A 27,177-nucleotide genomic window follows, 5' to 3' on the forward strand; every position below is an offset into this window, starting at 1 on the left:
TGACCAGGGGTCAGAAAGTGCTCTATGGCTATGCTAGTGTGAAGTTGGCAGGCATGAATACCAGAACCCCAGACTGCCTCCTGTAACTCCCTGGCAATCATGTCCCCTTGCAGGCCTGAAGCTGGGCATGGAGCGTGACGCGTACGTCATGATCGCGGAGAAGGGGGAGAAGCTGTACCACCTGATGATGAGCAAGAAGGTGAACTTGATCAAAGACCGCCGACGGAAGCTGAGCACTGTGCCCAAGTGCTTCCTTGGCAAGTGAGTGGCATCCGATCCCAGCTGGCCACCTTCCTTTCCCACCCTACTTCTGCTTTGCCCTGCCCTGTCCTGCCCCGTGCACCCTTTCTCTTGCTTGGGATCTCCCTGCACAGCCACCTTACACCCCCTCAGACCTGTAGAGCAGACTCAGATGAGGGTCAGGGCTGGCAGGGTTCTGCCATAGTTCTGCCTGCTGTGTTTGCTCCTGACCCACTGTGTAATCTGCTTCCTGTAATGGAGTCCATGATAAAAGCTGAGATCTTCCCGACTCATCAGGCTGGCCACACTTTGCCTATCTCTGTCTGTTCTGCCGTGGCCAAGGCAGAGGAGGCTGTGCTGTGCTTAGAAGCTGGAGATGGAATTCGGAGGGTCTGGGGCAGGCTGGAGCTTGGTGGCCTGCATGGTACAGAGAAAACTGGAAATAGTGTCAGTTGTCCTGGTAGAAAGACTAGATTGGAGACCAACGTGTGGGGCAAGCATTTAGACGGCCTCTGAGTCAGGAGATCTGCTTTGTAGGCTACCATGTACTCAGAGGAGTCTGGGCTAGCAGTGTTGGGGAAGGGACAAGCAGAGGCCTCTGTGGACAGTGGTCAGAGAGGTGGGGGCCCCTGGGTAGGGGTCGGTTCCTGTAAGCTAGGTGAAGACATGGGTGGAGACAGTGAAGGAAGGAGCCAGGCAGGAACCTGGTTTTAGAAATACGAAAATACAGAGTCCGGCTGAGTATTCATGTCCACTGCAGCCTGTGGAGTTAGGAGATGGCCCAGGGTCGGCCCTGAGGCCCGCTCTTAAACAGGCTAGCGGTGGGAGTTTTGGAGAAACCAGGATTTTTGGATTGCTACATCCGTTGTCCTTGGGGTTCAGCAGTCCTGGCTCTCTGAGGCTTTGTGGAAAGGAGAGACCTGGGTCCAGGAGCTTGAAAGGTTAGAGGGGCCCTGGCTGTCTCCATTGCTAATCCCTGATTCCACTTCATAGAAGGCTTTTCTCTAGCAGCTCTCCCACTTCTGCCTGGGGGAGTACTGGAGAGCCATCCTGCCAGCCCAGCCGGATGGGATAACCTGTCTGTGATTAAGGCTTCTGAGGCCCGGCTGTCCTCAGGATTAGAGGAGATTTCTCTTGCTGCCCATTTGAACCCCAGCCAGCATCGCGGCTCACGTAACCACGGGGCCCAGAGGACCTGACTTCCCGTTAAGAGAACATGCTTCTTCAGGCTTGGCTTCCTTCTGCACCTGTCTGGGCTTCCAGCACTCCTTCCCTGCCAATGTGTAGCTCACGAAATCTCCAGGAGCCCTGGTCCCCTCTGTAAGACTGATAGGTGGCTGGGACACAGGTCTCTCCCTCACTCAGTCAGATCTTTGACATTCACATTTGGCAGTCGCTTTTAATCTCAGACAACACCACCGTGAGGCAAGTCACTGCCATTGTCCCTATTTTAAAGGTAAAGAAACTGAGGCATATAGAGGAAAAAGGTTCTGTGTGAAGTCACACCGCCATGTGTGGCGATGGGATTCACACTCAGGACAGGGTGACTCCAGAGCTGGTGTTCTTTCTCACTGCCTCCATGCTTGCTTCGTTTTAATCTCTCTTCCATATTTACTACTTTCCCCCCATCTTTGCTTTCTCCGTGTCTTTCTGCTGCTGGACAGGGACTCCCTGGTTGTGGTTTGTCTGATTTATCTTCATAACCTTTTAGGGCAGGGCTTTGAGTCAGACTGAGGCCTTGTCTTACTCCCCCATCTTCCTGCTGGATGACTTTGGACACTGGGTTAATGTCACTCAGTCTCAGTCAATGACAAGGAAGAAGAAGGGCTGGAGAACCCAGTGGGAATGCAGAAGCGCTAAGCATGGTGCTGGCCAGGGCACTGAGAACACATGCTGGGCCATGCATGCTTCATGGTACAGGGACTGGTGGCAAGAAGTGGCCAGTTTGTGCTCCATGCAGAAAGTAGCAGACTTCACATTTCAGTGATAAAATCTGTGTACTGTGGGAAGCACACTCGTGCATATGCGTGTGTGTGCATATGCGTGTGCACGTGTGTGTATGCGTGTATGCGTGTGCGTATGCATGCGTGTGCGTGCATGTGCGTGTCTACCTGCCTTCCAGAATCCTCAGATTAGCTAGAGAGACAAAATTGCTCCCTCCCTTCATCCCTTTCTGGTTGCCAGCAGGTAGCAGGGAATAGACAAACATCTTGCTGACAGGGAGATGACCGTCCCTACAGGAATAGGTCAGTAGACAAATGGTCAAATTAAAGAAGGAAGCCTTTGGACCAGTGAATGCTGTAAGGGGAGAATTGGGGAGCTGATTTAGCCAGGTAAAATGGGCCTCTTAGGAAGGTTACATTTTAACCAAGATCTGTGTGACAAGCAAGAATCAGCCAGGAGAAGACCTAAGGAACAGCATGCCTGGGTAGGGCATCACAGATGCAAGAGTCCGGTGGCTTGTTTGAGCTGTGGTACTGAAGTGGCAAGGGATGGCATGAGACCCAGGAATTAGCAGGGCTGCATTTGGTAGCGCTGAGTCATGGGTCAGGTTTTCGTTTAGGTGCTCAGGGGGCTCAGTAGTTGAGAGAGATGAGTTGTCAGGCTTGGGACCACTTGGAACAAGGTGTGCCAGTCAGACGATTCAGGGAGGTTTCTTGAAGGCGAAAGCATTTGCTGCAAACTTCGACAGTAGTTAGATGTCATGCTACACATTGGGAGTTTCGAGGTGGGAGACTTTGCTGTGTACAACAGAGACCAAACTGAGCACTGCAGACCTGGCACTCGTGAGGCTGAGGTTCGAGCAGTGGGCAAGGCAGGTGGCCGGGGTGACTAGCAAGAGCCTGTCTCAGTAATGGAGACCCTGTCTCAAAGATAAGGCAGAGAATGATGGCGAAAGATAGCCCATCGTTGACCTTTGGCCTCACACGCACACGCAGGGCGTGAACGGGCATTGCCATGGACCTTGGCAGGGACTTTGTTCATGGGACTCAGGTGTGCATATCAAACCCAGGCTCTAGACAATGAAGATCAGGAGACAGGCAAAAGGATGTTCGGTTCTGGGGAGTATGTGGCACAGGGCCGCTGGTCAGGTGGCTCTCAGAAAAGAATGAGAGGTGTGCCCAGGTGTTCCCTGTGCCCAGCCTTGGCCTTGACCTGCAGCAGGCTGAACCATGTCCACCGGGCAGGGAAAGGGAGAGTGGAAGCAGCCTATCTGTGCGTGGACCCCACATTCCATCTCAGTCCCATGACACCCGTGGGCACCCCACCTGGTCTCAGTGCCTCCCACAGCGGAGGGAACGTCTTTCTGGAAACCCAGGCTGTTTCCCTTTATAACCCAACCCAGAGCTACCGTCAGATCCCCGTTCCCTGCTCGGAGCTGCTGTACGTTCTGATGTCTAATTCGGAACACCCCTCCTCCACCCTGAGACCCTGCTGGCCCAGTACAAGTGGAAGCCTGGAGAGGGGGTTCAGAAAATACAGGGTTAGACAGCTGCATTTAACAACTGGGAGCTTTGTAGGAACTATCGAGTGCTCCCCTTTCGGAGAGTTGAACCCACAGGGTTGCCATGGGCTCTTAGAGCAATAGCTTCAGCTTTGGCTGGTTTGGCACAGTCTCCCCCCTCTCCCGGCCAGCACCCCCGTTCAGAGTTCGAGGTTCCTGCGGAAGAAGAGATTAACTTTATCTCCTTACCCCCTGGGTCCCAGTTTAAAGTTTCACAGGATTAAAAAGTCCACCTACTAATTCCAGATGTCCTCAAGCAAACCAGTTGTTTGAGCTACATCCTGTTGAGTTGTGGCCAGCTGCATCTTGTTCCCCAGAAAGGGGCAGCTTTGCTTCAGTTCTGCCCAGCAAGCTGAAGATCCAGCTTGGTTTCCCAAAGGGCAGCAGGACCCAGCGTGGGCAGTCACCACTCAATTGCTCTGCTTTGTCCTCCATCTGTCTTCTGCCCCTGCAGCCACTTTGGGATACTTCCTGTCCCCACTCTGGCTACAGACCCCTTGTTAGGGGTGGCCCTGGATAAGACAGCTGGTAAACAGCCCTTGACTGGGTCTCCAGCCTCCAGCCTCTGAGAGTGGGCACACCAACATCTGTTTGCCCTCTGGGGTTGCTGGCCGTTCTTGCCTTATCCCAAGAGTTGAGACTTTGAGAACAGAATCAGAGGTGGGGGCAGGGGTGTCGTGTAGGGGGACACAGAACCTGGAAAGTTCCCACCTAGGGTTCCAGAAATGTACCTATTTCTTCTCCACCTCTCTGGGTGTCCTGTAGGCTTTCTGAATGCCTCTCAGTGTTGCTACCTACATGAGGGCAGGCCCTTCTTCTGTCAGCACAGAAAGCTAAAAATAGCGCCCCCTGCTGTAGCCGGAGGTGGGACAGTTGGTTTTCATAAAGAGGGGGGCGGGCACTACTGCCCACGCTCGTGGGTCCTGCCTGCTCTGGGCTCACCCTCTTCCGCTGACTCCAGTGGGCTGAAATATGCTGAGCCCACATGGCCACAGGGGCTGGGACCTCAGAGGCCTGGCTGAGTCTGACCCCTGGACTGTCACCTGGAGCCAGAAAAGCTCACCTGTCTCATCTGTGCCCCAACCTTCCTGTGCACCCTAGAACATTCCTTCTTGCTCATTCCTCATTTGCTGCATAGAGGACTCTTGAGTTCCAGAGTGTGTCAGGGAAAGAGCCACAAATAAGATCAACCCCATCATCCAGGGGTTGCATTCTGGGTGTCTGTGTGGGCAGGGAAGGAAACTGATGAGCGCACATAGAAGTCTATTAAGCCATGCTGCAGAGACTGCTTGGCACAGAATGGAAGGGCATCAGGATGGGTGGGCTGCTGGGTCGGGCCCTGGGGGTGGTATGGAAAGAAGAGCCAGGGAAGGTCATTTCGGGGTAGACGAGCAGCAATTGCAAAGGCCCCGAGGCATGATGGAGTCTAGGAACTTTTTTTTTTTTTGCATTTGTTTGTTTGTTTGGTTTGTTTTTTGAGACAGGGTTTCTCTATATAGCCCAGGCTGTCCTGGAACTCACTCTGTAGCCAGACTGGCCTTGAACTCACAGAAATTCACCTGCTTCTGCCTTCTGAGCCACCACCCCCTGGTTGGATTTTTTTGGGGGGGGGATGTGGATTGGGGGTGGCTGATGAAGGTGCACATATATCTGGGCAGATCTGTGGGACAACTGAGGCAGGGCTGAAGTCCCTTCTGACGAAAGGGGAAGCTATTGGATTATTGTGAGGACAGGGAGCATGTGATTTGAGCCATCTCTCCAGTCAGCTTTCTGGGCTTGGCATTGCCTCCTGCTGATTTTGTGTGTTTCATCTACATACTACATACATACATACATACATACATACACCCCCATCTAGTATCTGCTCACCCCCATCTAGCTACACCCTTCTCCAGCTATCTGTGTGTATTTCCACCATCCGCCCAGCCTTTCCTGTCCACTTGGCCAGCCCCTCCCCCTGACTCCATTTCTACTCATCCATCCAGCGTTGATCTCTTTGATGGTTCGTCTGTCATCCATTCTTGTCAGTTGCCTTCACATCACATGGCCTGGTGTCTGTCCCTTGGCTCATGCCTCCATCCACAAATCTACCATGGAGTCATGTCTACCCACTCCTGTACTTCCCGCCACCCATCCAACATCTGTCCTCTATCTGTCCATCATTCATTCACCCTCCTGCTCCTCCGTCTAACCACACCCATCCATCACTTATCGTCTATACATCCATCCATAGCCTACCCACCTTCCACTTACCTGTCATCCCTTTATCCATCCCCTCATAATCTACACACCACCCATTCATCTGTCATCCGTCCACCCACCCTCTACCCAACTATTCATTCACACTCTCCTAAACCACCCCACCTATCCTTCTGTGTACCCACCCACCCACCCACCCATCCATCCATCCATCCATCCATCCATCCATCCATCCATCCTTTATTCATCTACTAACCGTCAGCCATCCATCTCTCCTTTTACCCTTCTATCTATACGTCTCCCTACCCACTAGCCCATCACCCACCCATCCGACCACCTGTTGTGTATCTATCAATCATTCATTCACACATCTATGCCCCCATCATTCCTCCATTTACCAAACATCCACCATCCTTCCAACCATGCACCTATCTGCTTGTCCATTCATGTGCCTGCCACCCACCCATTCATTCATCCCCCTCCCCCCACAATACCACCAGGGTGGATGAGGCAGATCTGTGTGTGACTGGTCTTAGTCACCTGAAAAGGCACTGTTTCTTGGGCCATGGCTCCTGGTTTTGTGTGCCTGCAGGAAGATCTGCCTATCATTCCTGGGGTGGGTGGGGCCAGGCCAGCTTGGTTCTGGTTCCAGGGCTGGGGACCATCTCATCATATCTTCTGTTCCTGGCAGTGAGTTTGTCGCCTGGCTCCTGGAAATCGGCGAGATCAGCAAAACAGAAGAAGGGATCAACTTGGGCCAAGCCCTGCTGGAGAATGGCATCATTCACCATGGTGAGTGGAAGAGGTGTGGCACGGTAGCTTGAAGGCGGGGAAGCGGCCCTTTCCCCAGAAGTCTGCTCCCATACTTCGAAGGGGTGACCCAGGACCACGGCTGCCTCATGACATTTCTCCAAGGTGGCAGAATGAGTATTCCCTTGGGCACCAGCAAGGGAGGATGCTTCACAACAGTTGGCCAGGGGGTAGAACTTTCTTTTTGCCCCTCCAGAAAGAATAAGCCCTCTGTTTAGGTTTTAGCTAACTTGTAGGTGTCTGTTGCATGTCCCTTGCAGCAGACACTGCTTGCACACCTGTGAATGGGACAGATGGAGCGTCCTGTTCTCACAGAGCTGACCTTGTGCTTGGAGGGGAGACGAAGAAGGGAGTAGAGGGTATCGGTGTGGCATGATTGAGCTGGGAGGGCACAGAGTGGTGGTCAGTGTGGTCAGGGGCTCAGTTCTGAGCAGGAGCTTGGGGGTACCTCCCCTAGCAGTGAGGGAGGCAAGTGGGCTCTAGGGTTCTTTGTGGTCATCATCTAGGCAGGGGGATGCTGAGGGGTCTACAGGGAGCAGCAAGGAAGGCAGTGAGGCCGCCTTCTGAGTGGACAGGGGCATGGTAGGGAGTGAGACCAGGTGACTCGGAGCTGGGGAAAGACTCAGCTGTGATGTCTGAGAGCTTATGGCGGTCACTGTCGAATGACTCCAGCCATGGCTGGTGCTGTGGAGAGGACGGACCTGCCACACTAAGCCTTCGTCCAACCCTGGCGGTTGTGTGGGTCCCCCGAGCCAACCAGAAGCCACTGAGTGTCCAGGTGGGAGTGAAGCGTCTTTGTTCTTAGAGATTTGGACTTTTGGCTGTACACAGAATCTGCATCTGGGTCTAAGTCCCCAGCAGAATAGGAGGGTAGCTGTGCAGATCCCAGCAGTGTGGGTTCTCCCCTGGAGTGCTTGGTTCCCATTCAAAGGGCAGGGCAAATCCGAGGTATCCACATGTGTTAGCTAGATTGCTGGTCTCTGCCAGGACTGCCCAGGCTGTGTCTCTCAAGTCTGTACTGGGGGACCAGAGGGTGGAGGTGGAGGGTGTTCCCAGGCTCACCAGTCCCTGGGTCTTTCCAGTCTCTGACAAGCACCAGTTCAAGAACGAACAGGTGATGTATCGCTTCCGCTATGATGATGGCACCTACAAGGCTCGCAGCGAGCTGGAGGACATCATGTCCAAGGTAGGACGTCCTTCAGCCTGTGGCCCCAATCCAGCTGGATGTCCCTGCAGAATAAGCCTATGTCGCTCATAGCCTGCCCTGCCCACCCTCATTTTCCCAGCAGTCTAGAAGACGTAGCTGATTCAAATCTTGCTCTTGCTTGTAGGGCGTGAGACTCTACTGCCGTCTACATAGCCTCTACACCCCCGTGATCAAGTAAGTCCCCATGGCGTACCTTCTGACAGTATCTGCATGGCCCTACCAGTACCTGGACCTCTCTGAGACTCAGGCTCCTCCATCAGACAGGGTTAATCACTGAGCTCCTCTGTCAGGCCATCAGGATGAAGTGAGTGGATTTGTCGGGTGTGCTGCAGGGATAGTAAGGGGCAGGTTGACATTGACTGGATCTACCTACTGGTTCCCAGCTGCGTGACCCCGGACAGTCCTCCACCTTCCTGTGCCTCACCATTCCTGTCTGAGGCAGGGTATGAAGTGGGATGCACCTCAGGGTCTCTGCGCTTGCTGCTGCTGTGGGATGCTCTCTCCTACATAGCCTTGGCTCTCATGGCTTTCCAGAGCCTCCCTGTCAGGTCGGCTTCCCTGGCCGCCTTTACATTTTAATTTCCTGGGATGGGGCCCCAGGAAGGGACACATGCTCCGCCCCACTGAGTTCCACCTCGAGCCTGTCCTGGCCCCCTCCCTCGTGTCCCACCCAGGAACTCTCCATACTTCCTGCCAGAGTCATACTTTCTAGTGTTCTGTGCCTGTGTTTGTCACTCCCAGGTACACCTGTCCCCATGAGGTTTGCAAATGCTCCAGGATACGGAGTCTAGACGTTTTGTTTTTTTTAATTTAATCAAACTTTGGTCAAATTTTGGTTTTATGGGCTGCTTGAGCCTGGATTCCAATGGCTATGTGGCAGGGCATTGACCTCGAGTGCACAGTCCCGCACTAGTGTTTGTTGAGTGACTGTCTCTATTCCAGCCAGCGGGGCTCGCCAGCAGCTTAAAGTTACAGTGCTGAAGTCACGGAAAGTATGCTCGTAGGCTCCTGGCATCAGAAACGAGTGGGTCAGTCTCTGTTAGGAAGCCTGTGGTTGTGGGTGGAGAGACAAGGACAGGGCGACATGACTGTTGTCCCAGGGACTTCGTCCATCCAGTTCGTGGTCTGTGAGGTCAGGCCCTGCAAACGCTTCACCCACAGCCCTGCCTCCTCTCTCATTCCTTTTGATGCTCTGTGCTGGTCCTAGGAGGTAGTGGCAGAGGGTTCCAGCCTCTTGCTGGATTCCAGTGACCTCTGCCTGTGTCCAGCGGCCTCCTGGGCCCCTGTGGCCTCTGCCGGTGTCCAGTGGACTCCTGGGCCCCTGTGACATCTGCTGGTGCCCAGCGGCCTTCTTGGCTCTGTGACCTCTGCCTGTTTGTTCCCTACTGGCTTTCCCTGGCCTTCCAACCTGCTGGCCTGACTTCCTTTTTCCTTTTTTAGAGTGTGGTGGGGATGTACTAGGATCCTTGCTTCGTCTCACAGCTGACCATACCTAATCCTGAACATACTTCAGCGGCTCCAACCAGAGCTGTAGAACTCTGTGTTCGTTAGCTTAAGGCTGAGTTTGTGACTCTTGGACTGCTCAGGTCCCACAGCCCCAAAGGCTAGCCATGTAGAGTGCGTACTTTACCAGGACGCCCCTGTGCCCTCCAGGTTTAGGCTCTGCTCTGTGCTTAGAGTCCAGCCTGCGTTTAGCCACGTGTTTTTGAACACGTGTGTGTCAGCACCAAAACAAAGCAGAGGAACGGTGGAGCCTTGCTCACCCTCCTTAGAAAATCAAGGTTCCCCAGCCATGGACTGTGGATGTTTGGCCAGGAGAGGTCCTTGCTGTAGAGACATCTGGTGCTGTATGATGCTCATGGTCCTCAGTGTGGCACTCCACCCCAGGGCAAACCTGTCCGTGCTGGCAAAGCTGCCTCAAGAGCCATGACTGCACAAAGAGGTCCCCTGGGCTAGAGAGTGTCTGCAGCCCGAGGCCTTCTCTTCATCTTCTGGTGGGGCAGCTGGCCCATAAGTCAGGAGTGGGTCGACCTCTTCTCCATGTTTGTTGAAGATCTTCCAGCTGGAGCAGGCTCCAGAAACCAACACGCCCCCCCCCCCATGCAGCCAATCATTGTTCAACATGCCTCCCCCCCATGCCACCACTCATTGTCCTCCTCTTCCCCAGGGACCGTGATTACCACCTGAAGACTTACAAATCCGTGGTCCCCGGGAGCAAGCTGGTGGACTGGCTGTTGGCACAAGTGAGTATGAGTAGCCCCAGACTCTGTGTGGTTTGGGATTAGCCATGTAGCTGAGGACAGCAGCATAGCTGGGGGCAGGCCCAGCTCCTTTCTGCTCTCTGTGTCTACAGTGTGACCACACAGGGAACCTCTCAGCAAGGAACTCTGTCCCTGGGCAGCGGCTTCCTTTCATGTAGTGTCCTGGTGCTCAGTGATGGTGTTTATGCCCAGCCTTCTACCTTTCTGCCATCCGACTGCGCGGTTATCTGGCTGGCTGCTTCGCCGTCACACGCTGGCAGCCCCAGCTCCAGGCATTGCACCCGCACAGAACTGCAGTCAAAGGCAAGCAGCAGGGAGAGTTGAGCCTTTTCATTTCACGTAATGTTAAGGGAGAAATGCCTCAAGTTCTCCCTGTCCAAATGGTTTGTCTCCTCAGGTGTCACCAACCGGGAAGAGCCCCACTTAAATGCTTAATCCAGTCCATGTGAAAGAGACCAGGAGTGTTGAGGGGTCCTGGATGTCTCAGGATCCAGCCTGGGGTGCTTGGGGACAGGTTCACAAGCGTGGGTGGTGAGTCAGAGTTGAGGCCCTAAAGGTCAGGAGTACCTAGTTCAGAGAAACCAGCCATACTTTGTGTGACCTCAGACCGTGGTGTGTCATCTTATTTGACCCTCAGGACGCACTGAACCGTTCCAGTGTTACAAATGGGGAACCTAAGGTTAGGTCATGTGACTTGTTCTGAGTGCACAGCCAGATAGGGAGTGCTGTGTGGGGACGCACCGCCTTGATAATAACCCAGCCATGGGCTGATGGTGACCAGGGGCAGCACATGCTGGCCTTCCTCCTTTGTGCCTTCTGGACCCAAGGGCCAGCTCCAGCAGCAGGGCAGAGAAGGTGGACAGTTGCATCCCCTGAGCACCCCTTGCATTAATCACCAGGGCCCAGCAGATGGTGTTGCTAATGGTCTGGACATCTTAGTCACAGGAGGGGCCACATGGGCCATGCAGAGAGTGGGCACAGATAAATGCAGTGTGTCAGAGTCACCACCTTGGGGCCAGTGATTGCCATTTGGAATCTCGGTTTCCCTGTCTGTGATGTGATGGCTCACAAAACCCTCAGAAAGCCTCCTTGTCATCGGGCAACCTGGATCAGTCCTCCTGCTTGTGCCTTAGTTTCCCCAGCTATCAAGGAGTCAGTTAGTGGAGAGATGGAGCGTGGTAGGCATGGTGGGCAGAGGTGGTCCATGTTGTGTCTGTGGAGATCTGTGCCTCTCTGTGTGCATCCAACCCTGTTTTGCTTCCACTGGTCCCTTGAAAAGCCAGGTGACGAGATGGTGCTGGCTTTCCTGTGTGCCAGGCGGGGGTGTGTGCCAGGCAGGGGTGTGTGCACATTTTGCTCCCAGGAGCTTGGGGGAAACCCCATGACTCTCAATTTAGAGACAGCAGCAACTAGAGATGAGTTAGAGAACACTGCCCAAGTTGTCCTCTCCCTCCCCTTCCAACTTGTCCTCATCTGGGGCGCCCATATCTGTCACCATTGCTTACCCTGTGTCCTGAGGAGCCTCCTTGGCCTCTGGCTCCTCTGCTGATAGGACAGACAGGCTAGGCTGGTTCTGAGCCCTTTGCAAGCTGAGTGGACTCCAGAGGCCCACTAGTCCTCTTAGACCGAGCACCCAGCCAAGGCTACCTGGATTGGCAGTCAGTCCCCTGCGGGTAGGAGCAGTTGCTGTGGACTGTTCCTTCCTGTTGCCTCCTCTGTCCTAACTCAATTTTGCCATCCCCCCGCCACTGGCCTAGGATCTCTTAGGAGCTGTTTGTCTTCTCTGTGATCCTCAGCTAGTAATACAGTGAGCACTGGGGCCAAGCGTCTCTCAACCCCTCCCCAGGGTCCCCAATCTGCCCCCACAACTCCTTCTGGAGTCCCTACACCTGGTCCCCATGACTGGCCTCACAGCTGCTGGAAAAGCAATCAGGTCCCTTTGGCTGGGAGTACCCTCCTCCACCCTCTACGAGGAAGGTCAGGCCTGCTTGGCTAGGTGTCTGGCAGCCCTTCTCTTCTGTGTACTGTAACAGTTGCATTGAAGGGCTGGCTGCCTGTGTGTCTGGAAGCCTCTGAGCCTGGCCCCTAGCTGTCGAGGTGCTCCCAATCACAGTCCTTGATTCAGTGGGCAGCTGTGCCTGAGCCTGCCTGCCCAACTCCATGCTGAGGTTCTGGCCTCTCTCTACCTGGTTAGCAGTGAGGTTTTTTTTTTTTTTTTTGTTTAGTTTTGTTTTTTTTTTTTTGAGTTCTAAGTCCGTTGTGTTGGGATATACCTGTGCTTGAAGCATTTGGGAGGCTGAAGTAGGGGAGGGGGAGAATACAAATTTAAAGCTTGCCTGAACTGCAAGCAACACAAACATGCTGGTTTGGGGAGGGGTGGGAACTGAGGGCAGGCACCAGGAGTCAGGTCCCTGCTCCCCATCCTTTGAGATTAGCCAGGTGTCCCAAGTTCTGCTGATATGTTATAAAGACAGAAAACCTAAATGAAAGGTGACTGTCAGAGGCCACATATCTAGAAATGTGCAGCCGGGTGACTTTGGGGACAGTCAGTATTTCAGTGGCATCCGCATGAGTCGGACTTCTGCCCATCATGCCATCACATCCTCACATGGCTTTGTCCCTGGTGTCCTCTTTCCAGAAGTCTGCAGAAGCCGCTGCAGGCTTTTCAGGCACCATAGACTTCATTTCTGCCACCAGGGACACGTCTATAGACGTAGAGAACAGAACAGACCAGGATTTGTGCCTCTCACGAGAGCAGCACAGAGGTTGGTGGCCCAGCACACTAAGCTGTACGTGAGGTCTTTGGGAACCACTGTCTGTGTCCTTCTGCTCTGCCACCAGTGCTGTAGTTTATCTTGCGGTCACATTTTGATCCAGAATGATTGCAGAAGCACTGTGTGTCACTCCTTTGTTCCAGGCAGCAGTCTGTGGGCACAGGGGACTTAGCACACTGCCCTTGCTGGAGGATTTTGCTTGTGTCCACCTTAACTACCCAGGTTGTTGTGGAAGGGGGCGAGAGTTTCCTTACTAGGGAGGGATCAGGAAAGGGCCGTTGTTAGGCAACCAGAAATATCTAACAGCTTGACTCCCTTGTTAGGAGTTTATTAGGAGTAGGTTCCAAACATGTTTGGCGACCTTGATACTCAGTATGACAAATCTCTGCCCTCATGCAGCCTGTGTCTCCCGGGTGGCAGCCTGCCATGGGTTGCTCTTAGAGGACTCAGTGCTGGCTCCCCTCATGGCATCCCCTTCTGTTCATTGCAGGGGGACTGCCAGACACGAGAGGAGGCAGTGGCGCTTGGCGTGGGTCTGTGCAACAACGGTTTCATGCACCATGGTAAGTGCAGGGCCTAGAACTCTGCTCGGGGCCTCAAGAGGCAGCTTTGCATATGTGGTGTCTCAGCATTGAATGCTGTGCCTTGGCCTCCCCTGCCCCCAGGTGCCTCCCATCACTGTTGCTGGTCCTCTTGGAGGAACTGTGTTCTCCCTTCTAGTCTCTGTCCCCTTTCAACGGGTGACCACTGTGTGCCCGACATGGTGCCGGGTGATGCCATGGAGGGGCTCAGAATCTGGCATATGTGCATGTGTGCCCCACTCTGTGTATCAGACAACCCAACATGTCTTGTGCATGCTGATGAACAGGTGCTGTGGTGGCTTGCCCTGGCTTGGACACAGATACAGGCTGCAGAAGTGTGAGTTGATGGCAGGCGACTGGTCCTGGCAGGCCTCAGGTCATCTCCTTGCCCCCAGGTGCTTTGCTGTAACTCAGAGTTAGTGAACTTGCTCTGCAACAACACTGGAACAAAAGGGGTGTGGCTAGGTGCTAATAAAACTTTATTTAGGAAAATGGGCTGGGGGCCATTTGTCTGTCTGTGGCCATGGCCCAGGTCTAGGCTCACCTTAGCTCACTTCCCCTAGGCTTAGCTCCCCTGTAGCCTCAGTTTCTCTCATCTCTCCAGGAGCCTTACAGTCTTGTCCCTTCTGCTGCCCATTGCCTCAGCTGAAGGGACCAGGCTTGGCCACCCATTGGGCTGTTTCCTTCTCAGAAGCCGTTTGTACCCTCTGATAGCACTGGCCCTGCCGCCTGCCCTCTGCAGGAGCCTCTCATTTGTGGCTGAGGATAATTGTGGTCCACTCAGCCTTGTTCCCGGAAGGCAGCTGTCTGGGGATGCTGTACAAGGAGGGGCACTTGGGCAGCCCTGATGCCCTCAGGGCCCTTCAGGGAGGGAGATGGCAGGCTCTGAAGCTCCCCCGCACCCTGCCACGAACTCAAATATGTGCTAAAATAGGAAAGGGCTGAAAGTTAGGGTGTGGCTGTGGCAAAAGAGCAGGGTTAGCTCAGAGTGGAGGAAGGGACGGCACCTCCCGCCACGTCTGAACTGAGCCTCAGAACCGTGGAAGTCTTCAGGGAGGGACTTAAGCAGAGAGGGAAAGTGAGGCTCACTGTAGTAGCCTTAGAACCGTCCCAGGAACTTGGTTTTCTTATTCTGCTAGAGGAGAAAGCTGAAGCACAAAGAGGTTAAAGTATTAGATGGAGGGATTTGAACCCAGGTCTGTGTGCTCAAAGCTGGGAAAAGGGAGCAGGGCCTCCCTTGCCTGTGCTGGTGACTCAGAAGTCTTAGTACTGCATGTCTGCTGGGACTTCACGGCTCAGATGCAGGGCTGACTCTTCCTCCAGCTCTGGAATCCTCTAACCCCATGTTTACAATGGAGACTAAATAAGCAGGCTGCCTGGAGCCTGGCTGCCCCGCTCGGATGCAAGTAGCAATTTGTGTGTCTGTTTGTTCTGAAGAGGTAATCGGGGTGACCCAGGAACACACTCACATAACCCAGAAACACTCACATACAGGTAGTTTCCTTGGAGGAGGAGGAACTGCCACCTTGAAGAAGTGGGGTCTGGAGGCGTCTGTGCTCAGGCTGTCTTACCCCAGAGCCTCATGGGCCTTCGACAGCTGCTAACTCTGGGCTTTGCTGTACCCTCTTTTTTTGTTTTTCAAAACAGGGTTTCTCTGTGTAGCCCAGGCTGTCCTGAAACTCTCACTGTAGACCAGGCTGGCCTCTAACTAGGAGATCCACTTGCCTCTGGCTCCCAAGTGCTGGGATTATAGGCGTGCACCACTATGCCTGGTCTTTTTGTTTGTTTTTTGTTTTTTATATGATATCTTGTTTTAAATTTGTGTGTGTGCGTGCGCACATGTGCATCACATTCCCTGGAGTTGGGCTTGCAGGTGGTTGTGAGCTACCCAGTGTGGGTGCTGGGAACCAGCCTGGGTGTGTATGTGTGTGGCTGCGTTCATGTGCACGTGAGGCCAGAGGTGGACATTAGACGTCTTTCCTCAGTCACTTTTCATTTTGATTTTTGAGACAGGATCTGTCTCTGAACCCAGAGCTGGGGTAGACCTGGGCTGCACCTGGCATTTATATGGCTACTGCGAATCCAAACTCGGGTCTTAATGCTTGCGCACGGCTTGAGCCGTGTCAGATTTTTAAAGAATCAGATAGCCTGCCCTCCATGTGGACTTCACACTTTGGTACGCAATTTTGCTTTAGTATAATACTCTCTCTGCCAAGTCACATTTGTCCAGGGCTTGCTTCTAGCCTGTGGCTGCCGGTTGGCAAAGGCTGCCGAGCCACTGCCATGTACTGTGTGTCTGTGGCTTATAGTTCTCGAGAAGAGTGAATTCAAGGATGAATCCCAATACTTCCGCTTCCACGCCGACGAGGAGATGGAGGGGACCAGCAGCAAGAACAAACAGCTTCGCAATGACTTCAAGCTGGTGGAGAACATCCTGGCCAAGCGGTTGCTGGTAGGAGCACAGTGGGACTACCATACCTTTCTTCCCGAGTCTCCGGCTCGGGAGCGGATCAGCTTCAGCCAGTGGCCAGAGCAGGGCATGCAGCTCTAAGCACGTGTCTCGGGCCCAGGAAGCCAAGATCGCACTCCTCCCAGCTGGAGTTGCAAGTGCAACTGCTTTTTCATCTACCCCACATCCATAGCCTCACAGTGCCTCCCTAGTTACCTACAGCACCGCAGGTTTCAGGAGTCTGTGTCCTGCCTGCATTAAGGAGCCTTGAGGGTCTGCAGTCGGGAACATTTCCCTGCTAGGTCAGGAATGCTGGTATCTTAGCCCACTTGGGTGTTGTGCCTGCTGTCTGGCACACTTCCCCCATCTCTGAGATTCTCGGGTGTTGCTCCCCCTGGCGTTCTTCTTGCTGTGTTCCCCAGAGCACATTCCCCTCCACTCACGATCAGCAGCACAGGTGGGGCAGGTTCAGTAGTATCCCCAGTGCCCACGGAGCTCCTGCTGACTCACTGTGGGTACGTGTGTACCCACACGCCAACTCTCAGGATCCCAGCACATTTCCTGGCCATCCTGCCCTGGGGAAAGTGTCCCGCCAGTTCCCTTTTATCCATTCTTCTGGCAGATAGGATCTCTTCCCTTCGTGTTAAAGGGCTATTGAGCCCTTGATGTGAAGACAGCAGAGAGACTCTCTCTGGGCTGCAGGGGTAGGAGGGTGGGAGAAGCAAGCTGACAGGTGATCAGTACTGGCCTCTGGGACGAGAGGGTGGCATCCCTTCATTCATCATAGATGTGTTTTGTGCCTACTGTGTCCCACAACATTCTGATGTCACTCCAGTTCACTGGTCTGGCCCTGCAGTCCAGTCTGCACCCTTACCCTGCAGACTTGGGGCCCCAGCTGCTGGATCGTAGTCCATGGTGAGCAGGGTGGTATTGCTCCCACCTCGCTGCCTCAAGTGCGTCTTGGCCTTGGGCTTTCAGATCCCGCCGCAGGAAGACGACTACGGCTTCGATCTCGAGGAGAAGAACAAGGCTGTGGTGGTGAAGTCTGTGCAGAGGGGCTCACTGGCAGAGGTGAGACCCCAGGGTGGCCACTCAGTGGTGCAGTGTCCCAGCTGGCAGAGGTGAGACCCCAGGGTCCACTCAGTGGGGCAGTGTCCCATCTGAGCATGTCTGCTGGCAGAGGTGAGAACCCAGGGTGGCCACTCACTCAGTGGGGCAGTGTCCCAGCCGGGTATGCCTTCATGTCTTTGGAGGTGGGGCAGCTCAGCAGGTTCTGGGATGCCGGCTGATGCCTTTCCTAATTTGCTTCTATGGGGAACTTAGTCTGGAACTTGTCAGAGATGCAGGGTAGCTGGGAAATGGGACTTCTGTTCTGGCGTGTTCCACCAGCGCCACCTGCTGTACGCCTGGGGATGTACAGGGAAAGCGGAAGTCTCTCTTGAAGGGGTTCTTTTCTCAATTGGCTCGTGGCACCTCATGGCCTACTGCGTTAGCAGGAGGTGGGGGTTGGGGGTGGGGGGCTAGATGTTTGGGTCATGTTGATGTTCATTCCACATTCTTGGTCACATTCTCATGGTCACAAAGTGGCCACCCCACTGACCTTTGTGCCATGACAAGCAGTGGCTGGCCCTGACCATTTCCTCCCATGGGAATTGCCACCCACCCTTGCCTCCTTGATCTTTTATTTACAGCTCAGAGCTCAGAGCCTGGGCTCACACACCTCTTACCACTCGTCCAGAGGGAATGAATGAGCTTCCTGGTGCTTCTCTCTAGATGGCTGGCCTGCAGGTGGGGAGGAAGATCTATTCCATCAATGAGGACTTGGTGTTCCTGCGGCCCTTCTCTGAGGTGGAGACAATCCTCAACCAGTCTTTCTGTTCCCGCCGCCCGCTACGCCTCCTGGTGGCCACCAAGGCCAAAGAGTGAGTGTGACCCCAAGGCGAACTCAGGTCTTCCTGATCTAACTGCAGGTGTCCCAAGTGCACGTGTGTGTGAGTGGTGTCTGAGACTTGGGAACACAGGCCCGTCAGTGTAGATACAGTTCCTACCTTCCGTAGATTCAGGTGGAGTTGGGGTGTGGACAGGGGACAGGTGTACACAGGACAGGAGTGAGGTGATTAGTCAGATGGAGGTGGATATGTATGGTTGAAGAAGACAAAGTGTGCAGAGAATAGGGGCCAGAGAGATGCCACTGGGGACTGTGGTGGCTCTCAGAGATTACTGAGAGTCGAGGAGGGAATCCTGGGGCTGAGGGCTCTGGAAGGATGAAGAATCTGGCACAGAGACCCCCAGGTCACCTTGTTCACGGTATGGTGGAGGGACAGAGGCAGTGAGGGGTTGGAGTGGAGTGGGAGACAGGAGAGGTAGATACAGCCGAGGGGCCAGGCCCTGTGGCTCCTTATGCCTGTGGCAAGGTCCCATGGATGGCCACTGGAGATGGAAGCTTCCCCGGGGCTGCAGGTAGACACAGGTGGCAAGCTGGCCGCTGCACAGCTTGCAGGTCGGGGTGGACCACGTCTAGATGTAGTGCAGAGGGCATGCTTCTATTTTAAGATTATGTATTTGGTACCATAATTTCCTGTAATTGATCCAAATGTTGGCTGTGAGCAGTGGAGAGTTTTCAGTGACCCTGCAGTGGGAGGAGGGGTCAAACGACCCTTTCTCAGGGATCATCTAAGACCACTGGAAAACATAGATTTGCATTACAATTCATAACCACAACAATATTACAGTTATGAAATAGCAATGAAAATGATTTATGGTTGGGGGTCACCACAACATGAGGAAACTGTATGAAAGGGTCTCAGCGTTAGGACGTTTGAGGACCACTGGTTTAGACTATTTCTGTAAGAAGAGATGATGTGGGGGAAAGGTGACAGGTAAGGCTTGTCTGCTAGGTACCAGAGATGGAAGTCCTCAGGGTTTAAAGTTCTTTTTTTTGTTTGTTTGTTTTTTTTTTTTTTTTTGCTTTTTTGAGACAGGGTTTCTCTGTGGTTTTTGGAGCCTGTCCTGGAACTAGCTCTTGTAGACCAGGCTGGTCTCGAACTCACAGAGATCCGCCTGCCTCTGCCTCCCAAGTGCTGGGATTAAAGGCGTGCGCCACCACCACCCGGCTTTAAAGTTCTGAGAACAGGCTCTCAGGGTGATTCTTCCTGCCTGGTAGGCATAGAAGGAACCATATTGTGTGGTAGGGACATGCCTGAGGCAGGGCGACAGAAAGCTGCATGGCAGTTCAAGATAAGTGACACCTGCCATTCCCCTTAGCTGGTGCCTCTCCTTGATACCTGCTACCCCCAGCTTGTGTCTCCCATGATATCTAGCCCCCAGCTATTCCCTCCCCTTGATATCTGCCTCCCCAGCTAATGCGTTCCCTTGATATCTACCCCCCAGCTGGTGCCTCCCCTTGATATCCACCCCCTCAGCTGGTGTCTCCCCTTGATATCCACCCCCTCAGCTGATGTCTCCCCTTGATATCCACCCCCTCAGCTGGTATCTCCCCCTTGATATCCACCCCCTCAGCTGATGTCTCCCCTTGATATCCACCCCCTCAGCTGGTGCTTCTTCTTGATATCCACACCCCCAGCCGGTGCCTCCCCTTGATATGTGTTCCCTTCTCGGCTGGCATTGTCCCTCTCTGCTTTGGTTGATGGCCTTTGGACTCTTTGCCATGAGCTTTGGGGATCTTGTTGACTGGGTACCATTCCTTTCAGGGCTGATTTCTAAGAGGCCTTGGGGGTAGGGTAGGGTAGGGTAGTGGTAGAAAGGGACTTCTAAGGGAGTGGGAGCCACACTTCTTTTTCTCATGGCCTGTCCCTGCCCCTGTGCCTGCTAGGACCATCAAAGTCCCTGACCACCCAGAGGCCCTATCCTTCCAGATCCGAGGAGCAGCCCCGCCGTGTGTCTTTGCTGTGGGCAGAGGTGAGCTGGAGCCTGGTGTGCAGAGCTTCTTGGGGCTGCATTCTGCACATGGGGAGACATGGGCCTGGTGCTCCTGCACTGCGGCATCTACTGCTCTAGCCAGGACCTGCACAGGCCGTTGTAGGAGGGGAGAAGGAGCAACCAGGAGACATGGGAAGTGCTGGGACTGAGGCGGGGGAAAGGAGGCATGCCATTTAGGTGGGCTGGATGTCCCCCAGGCAGGCAGGCAGGCAGGCAGGCAGGCATAGAATTCAAAAGGCACCAGAATTCTGAATTTGGAGGCCCCACAGAATCACTTCTGTGCCCACATTGAACCCATGGGTGACCAATCTGATGCCCCCATGGTCTGTGCTGGTTTTCTTTGGAGGCTGTTGAAGGTGCTGTTCTGTTGTCTGTGAGGCCCAGGAGATACCTGATGCTAGTTTCCTGATAGTCTCCCGGTGACTCCCTTTAACATTTGTATTTTAAAATTTGTATTTTCTCCTTTCTGCTTAGGGTTCTACTTGCATTGATTATATTTAGTTTTATTATTTTATCTGTTAGTATTTTTGCTTGCGTATATACACGTGCGCAGTATCTGTGGAGGTCAGAAAGAGGGTGTTGCATCTCCTGAAACTGGAGCTAGAGACAGTTGTGACCCACTTTGTAGGTGCTAGGAGTTGAACTCTGACCCTCTGGAGAAGCAACCAATGTTCTTAGCCACCGACCCATCTCTCCAGCCCCTGGGGCTGCTGTATATTGCCAATTAACAGAACACACATCAGTGAAGGCAGCTAGGATCTGACAGTATTTTACAGTGGGCTGTATCACATGTATCTTTAAAAGGTCGTCTCTTACTGTGCCGGTTTGTTCCCTCTCCAGGAGATCCCTGGCATTGTCTGTAGGCAGTTTTTGGTTGTCACCATGAGGGAAGGCATGTTATAGCATCTAGTGGCCAGATGTGGATGTTGTTGGCATCCTGTAGGATCCAGGGCAGCCTCAGAGAACGCCAGGGGCCCCACATCAGGTGTCAGAGAGCTAGGTAAGGTGGGCGGGTCGTGGGGGGGGTCTCTGCCCGAGTAGCTGTTGAGGCGACTGTGGTTGTTCACAATGTGTGTGGCTGTGTCACTTGGCGGTTCTCAGCTGTAAGAAAGTGCCTGAGTTGGTAGATTTAGAGGAAAGGTTCAGTGTGGCTCAGGGTCAGAGTTGATGGGCACCATTGCTCTGACCTTTGGAGAGAGCATCACAGCAGATAGATCTGGCAGAGTGAAACCATTCACACACAACTAGAGTGACAACTTAAGAGGACAGGGACTCCCAGTCCCTGTCGAAGGCATGTCACCAGTGACCAAGACCTCCCTCTCCCCATTTCTTCAAGCTTCAGTAGCCTCCCAGCAGCATCTGCCGGGGTCCAGCCATCAGCATGTGAGACCTTGGCTGGAACTAAGAAAGGGCTGGCACGTAGTGAGTACCAGCGGTTTCCCATGCCCAGACGTCTTGAGTCTCCCAGAGTCCCGTAACGAGATGTGCTGTGTATGAATGCCACAGATGAGGTCACTGAGGCCCAGAGAAGTGAGGTAGCACGTTGTAGGCTGCAGGGCAGCTGCACAGTTGGAAGCCTGAGACTGAGGCCTGCACTGACCACGGTCCTCCAGGCCTGCACATCTCCTAAGTAGAGGCAGCCGACCATTTCTGTCTGTCTCTAGACTTGTCAGTTAACCCACAAAAGCCTGGGTCGAGAGCCACTGTTTGGGCCTTGTGGTAGAGTTGAGAGGGATGGGCTTGAGCTAGGCAACCATATTGTGACCTGGCTTTTCTGAGCCTGTGCCCTGAGGTAGCTTTGGTGTCTCTCTCTGTCACTTGACTTTGGTCTTTCACTATGAGGTCATGCAGGGTTCTGAAAGATAGGGGTCTGAGGTACCACCTTGGGCTAATTGCCAGTTGTCACTAAATGGGGACACCAGCTCTGCCCTGCCCATTGCAGGTGTCAGTGGCAGCTCTCTGGTTGGCAGGTGGGAGAAGCCACAGCTTCTAGATGAGCTGTTGGCAGGGGCAGCCTGAACGTGGCTCCTCTGCCTGGCTTTGGCCTCAAGTGCTCCTGTTCCCCAGGCTCCGAGGCTGTGGCTGCTGGGCTTTGTGCAGGCCAGTGCATCCTGAAGGTCAATGGCAACAACGTGGCCAATGATGGCGCCCTCGAGGTCCTGGAGCACTTCCAAGCTTTTCGCAACCGCAGGGAGGAGGCCCTGGTGAGCACTCAGCAAGAAGGTGGGAGCCTGGGGAGCTCTGGGCTGGGACGTGAGCCCTGCCAGCCTAGGTTTTCCTTGCTGAGCTGAGTGGGAAGGGCCCTTTACAAATAGGGCTTTGTAACTGTAGTGTGTAACATGTACTGTGTGCCACGAGCCACACTGACTGTAGAAACCGCTCTTGCGTGGATGGGGGCCGGGGTTTTGGTGTCTTGGCCTTCGGGATTTAGGAGAGATGGGGACGCTTTGACTGTGCCTCTAGTGATTTCAAAGCCGTACTCCTGAGCTCCTATGTGGAGCCCATGTTCCAAACTGAGGACTGAGTGTGGCCCGTGTTCCGGAGTAACATTTTAGAGGTCTCTTCAGAGGTGGCCTCATGGATGGGCATCAGACCCGTCTTGGCCTGTCCCTTCCCCTCTGAGCACTGGGGGCCTGGTCCACTGATAGTGGCTCTTTGCAGGGTCTGTACCAGTGGGTCTACCATAGCCATGAGGATGCTCAGCAGGCACGGGCCAGTCAAGGGGATGAAGACCCCCAGGAAGAGGACCAGCCTGACTCAGGTAAGGGACTGGGAGTGGGAGGAGCTTCAGTCTGGGGTCCCAGGTCCGTCCCATTTGGTCCTCAGAAGTGCGGCCTGTGCCAGTCCCCTTGGCTCTGTGACAGCTCAGTGTGGGCCTCGCAGCCCAGAAGAGTCTCTCCTGGTCCTTTCTCTTTCTGGGACTCTTGGGAGGCCCCTGACTTGTCTGTTTCAGCTTCTAGAAACTTCTCACCTGCCTCAGCTCCTGATTCTCCTGCTGGCTGATGGCCCAGCACAGTTGGCCCAAGTGCTGACAACTCTTTTTCTGACCCTCCCTCCGTCTGCCCATGAAGAACCCTTATGACACTCTTCCCATTTACTCCTCACTGACTCGTTGGTTGCTTACTTAGCAGCCAACTTGCTGACAGTGCGGCAGATCCATGGGTTATGGTACCAGAAGTGTGTGTCTTCTGCGGGCCACTGTCCTGTCTTGACCTGCAGTGTCCCCTCTAGAGTGCCTTTTGGTCCTCTATCAGTCAGTTCACTTCCTCCGCTGGCTGTTGACAGGCACCACAAACTTACTGTGGCCACATCGACACTGGCTTTCCCCAACCTGCCCCTGGTTCATCTTTATCCTTCTGGATTCTCAGGCCTCTATTTTGTCCTCCCTCCCTGGTTCCTGTGGCACTCTGTCCACGCTCTCTGCTCTTCTTTCCACACCCAGGGTCTGACCAGTTCCCACTACCTTCGCTGGGACTGGTTTGGTCTGGTTTTTACTGGGATTATTGCAGCAGCTTGGGAGGGTGGTTGGGTTAGTGGACCAGCAAGCGGGTGAAGCTACAGTGTGCTTGTTGGTGTGTGGCCCACCACAACCCGCTCAAGGTGGCAGTTTCGCTCCTAGGGCACAGTGCTAGTCTCAATGTAGTTTGCCCCTCTGGCTTCCAGCCCTGCCTCTGCTGTCCCTGGGTCCCCAGCTGAGCCTGCATGAGGACAGTGCCGTGGTGAGCCTGACGGTGGACAATGTGCACCTGGAACACGGTGTGGTCTACGAGTATATGAGCACAGCCGGAGCCAAATGCCACGTGCTGGAGAAGATCGTGGAGCCCCGCGGCTGCTTCCGCCTGGCTGCCAAGGTCTCACCCTATTCCCGATTCCCACCCCAGGCATCCCCACTCCACCCTTAAGGCTCTGACTGGCTGTGTTCTGGCCACAGGTCAGGATAGCTGATTCCTTTGCCTGGCATCTAGTCCCTTCCCCAGTGCTTACCACTGCGGAACTGGGGAAGATGGCTACTATCCTTGTAGCCTCACTTTTCCTTTCTCCAAAATGGGTGTGTCACAACACCAACCTGTTAGGGTGTCACGGTGCAGAAAGGGGCCCCACAGGTAAGGGCACTCTGCCCCCATGGTACACAGACATGCTCAGAAGCTGTCCTCCCTCCCACAGATCCTTGAGGCCTTTGCTGCCGACGACAGTGTCTTCGTGCAGAACTGTGGGCGGCTCATGGCCATGAGCAGCGCCATTATCACCATGTCCCACTATGAGTTCCACAACATCTGCGACACCAAGCTGGGCAGCATCAGCCAGAGGATCAACTGCTACCAGGAGGTACTTGCTGCCCACACTCCGCTTCCAGCTTTTCCGCCGTGTTCACCCTAGTGAGACTAAGCTCCATGGGCTCAGTTGTGGACAGACTGTAGTTGACCCTTCCGGCACGGTCGTGTCTGGGTGCCTGAGCAGTTCCTGTGGGAATCTGTTTGCCCATATTGGCTTTACTCTGAGGCTGGGCCTTCACTGCTGGTGATCAGATGGCCTGTGACTCTAGCTGCAGCATCCCCTGAACAAATGGCCTCCCAGGGTGCTCCTGGCTCTATGTTTGTCCCTTGCCTTGCCCTGACCCCAGCATTGTAGTATGAGGAGGTGACCATGTCTGACCCTCATAACTGAGGGTCGGGAGACATGGTTCCTAAGACGTTACAGCAGCCAAACTAGAGAAGAGCACCTGTTAGTGCTCGGTGTCACCGGGCCTGCGAGGCTATCCCTGTGAGAGACTCTCGGGGGACCTACTTCATTCATGGCACTCCTGTTTTCTCCGAGCGGGAATGTCAGGTCTAGAGGCCAGGATAAAGTGGCTCCAGGGGTATTCAAGGACCCACTGATGCCACCTCACGCTCCCTTGTCCCCACCTCTCAGTTTGCAGTCCAACTGAAGAGCAGGGTCAGCCCCCCCTTCAAGCAGGCACCCCTGGAGCCCCACCTGCTGTGTGGCCTGGACTTCTGCCCCACCAACTGTCACGTCAACCTCATGGAAGTGTCCTACCCCAAGACCACCCCTTCGGTGGGCAGGTCCTTCAGCATCCGCTTCGGACGCAAACCCTCCCTCATCGGCCTTGACCCAGAACAAGGTACTTGCGTGCGTCTCTTAGATATTGTATTAGATCTCACCTTACAGATAAGGATGCAGAAAAATGTCCAGATGCCACTATCCAGGATGGTGTCAGTGGCTCCACAGTCACCAGGGACCCAGGCTCCTATCTTTCTGTGTACCATCTTTTATTTGAGTCTTTCGTCTTCACGATGCCTCTCATGGTAGAATATGGCTGCCAGAGTACCGGCCATCACGTCTGCACTCTAGGTAGGAGAAAAGATCTCAGTAGTTGGAATGTATTATCAACAGCTCTTTTCTCAGGGTGACCTAGTTCTAAGAGTGTCAGACAGGTCATAGTTGTGGTTGTATTCCTCTGTGCAGAGGTTCAGACAGGGTTCCCTCTGTGTGAGCTGGGACCTGTTTCTCATAAGCTCCCCCCACCTTCACTGCAGGCCACCTGAACCCCATGGCCTATACACAGCACTGTATTACCACCATGGCTGCCCCCGCCTGGAAATGCACATCTGCAGTAGACGGGGACTCCCAAGGCCAGGGTCTCGATGACAGCAGCTTCGGGTCAGCCAGTAGCAGTCCCAACCAGCAAGACCGGGGCCTGAGCTTTTTGCTCAAACAGGAAGACCGCGAGATCCAGGATGCGTACCTACAGCTGTTCACCAAGCTGGACGTGGCCCTCAAGGAGATGAAGCAGTATGTCACCCAGATCAATAGGTGAGGCCTGGCCCCGGGGCAGCTGGGGCTTCTCAGCCCGACCCTCTCTGCAGCCATCTTTGTTCATAGCGGCTACTCTGAGCACCTCAGGTCCTGTGCAGCATTCCTGGGCTCCTCCCACCTGCTGCCTTGAGCATCTGTGACAACCAAGTCCCTTCTTTCCAAGGAGAGCCTTCTCTAAGGAAGTGAGGGGCAAAGGCAGTGTCCTCCTGAGGCTAAAGTGCCTGTCTATGAGAGTCTCTCTGATTTGACATTGCAGCAAATCGGGCCAATGACAAGGTGTCCGTGTAGGACATTGTGATGCACAAAACCGCTGTCAGCTCTGGGCAGTGATAGCTCCACGCTCACTACTCAGGAGGTGGACAGAGGTTGGTTAAACAGCTCCTGAGGTTGCTTCTGCTAAAGCCAGGAACAGGCAGTCCTGTGTAGCACGTAACAAATAAATGTCCAGGCTGTGGATGCAGGAAAGAAGAGGAAGAGGAGATAGAAGGACAAGAGGAGGAGGAGGTGGTGGATTAGGGAAAGGAGGAGCAGGAGGAGGAGCAGGTGTCATTGTAGATCAAGAGACCAGAGAAAAGTGTTAGCCAGGAACAGTGTCTGGGCCAGTGTAGGGACCTGCTTCCTGTACACTACCTGGAGAAGTGTGTGGACCCAGCCAGGGCCATTTGTGTGAGACCAGGTGCCAGGTAATGCTGAGGGGAATTAATTTTGTGTGACACTGTGAAAGCTGTGCAGTCAAGTTTAAGAAAGGTAAGAAAGCCTCCAAGCAGGGCTGGAGAGAAGGCTCAGCAGTTAGGAGCACTGGCTGCTTTTCCTAGAGGACCCAAGTTCAATTCCCAGCACCCACATGGCAGCTCACAGCTGCTTGTAACTCCAGTTCCAGGGGTCTGACAACCTTACAGATGTATACTCAGGCAAAAAATAAACAAGCAAATAAGTAAATCAATATAAAAAGAATAGAAAAAAAGGCAAGCTCCTTCCTACCCTTGGTCTGCGTTGTGGGGTCTCTGGGCATGTAGGGTATCTGGCTACTGCTTGTGCAGGGTCATGATAATCCTCCTCCAGTTGACAGCCCAGACTGTCTCCACACACTGCCCAACAGCCCCTGGTGGGCACATTTATGTAAAATTCTTACCAACTTACCGTCACTTACGGGTGCTAGGTGAGGCTCAGTGTCTCTTATATGCTTCAACACTATCAACAGCCTGCCACGTGGGTTCTGCTGTCACCCCATTTTCCAGAGGAGGGAACAAGGCTCAGAAGGAATAACTGGCCTCTAGCCTAGGAAATGCCTGTGTGAGAGGGCCAGCAGGCCCATCTAGCTGCAGAGTCCATACTGTTAGCTGATATTCACTGTGGCTGCCTGCCAGAGGCCAGAGTCTGTCCACCACATGCTCT

At 54.0% G+C, this 27,177-nt stretch overlaps 1 protein-coding gene across 1 annotated transcript in view; it reads left to right on the top strand.

Moving 5' to 3' along the window:
- Prex1 (phosphatidylinositol-3,4,5-trisphosphate dependent Rac exchange factor 1) overlaps window positions 1-27,177 on the top strand; it is a 152,494-nt gene that overhangs the window by 107,352 nt on the left and 17,965 nt on the right. The window contains exons 10-25 of the mRNA XM_057780640.1: window positions 114-261; window positions 6,636-6,736; window positions 7,837-7,940; window positions 8,086-8,135; window positions 10,129-10,204; window positions 13,487-13,559; window positions 15,887-16,029; window positions 17,005-17,097; window positions 17,800-17,948; window positions 19,859-19,944; window positions 22,033-22,169; window positions 22,627-22,726; window positions 23,629-23,816; window positions 24,130-24,291; window positions 24,877-25,087; window positions 25,503-25,779. Coding sequence (XP_057636623.1) covers window positions 114-261; window positions 6,636-6,736; window positions 7,837-7,940; window positions 8,086-8,135; window positions 10,129-10,204; window positions 13,487-13,559; window positions 15,887-16,029; window positions 17,005-17,097; window positions 17,800-17,948; window positions 19,859-19,944; window positions 22,033-22,169; window positions 22,627-22,726; window positions 23,629-23,816; window positions 24,130-24,291; window positions 24,877-25,087; window positions 25,503-25,779 — 2,098 coding nt within the window. The remainder of the gene's footprint in view (window positions 1-113; window positions 262-6,635; window positions 6,737-7,836; window positions 7,941-8,085; window positions 8,136-10,128; window positions 10,205-13,486; window positions 13,560-15,886; window positions 16,030-17,004; window positions 17,098-17,799; window positions 17,949-19,858; window positions 19,945-22,032; window positions 22,170-22,626; window positions 22,727-23,628; window positions 23,817-24,129; window positions 24,292-24,876; window positions 25,088-25,502; window positions 25,780-27,177) is intronic.

Source organism: Chionomys nivalis, chromosome 9, assembly GCF_950005125.1.
Source record: "Chionomys nivalis chromosome 9, mChiNiv1.1, whole genome shotgun sequence".
Taxonomy (NCBI): Eukaryota; Metazoa; Chordata; class Mammalia; order Rodentia; family Cricetidae; genus Chionomys; species Chionomys nivalis.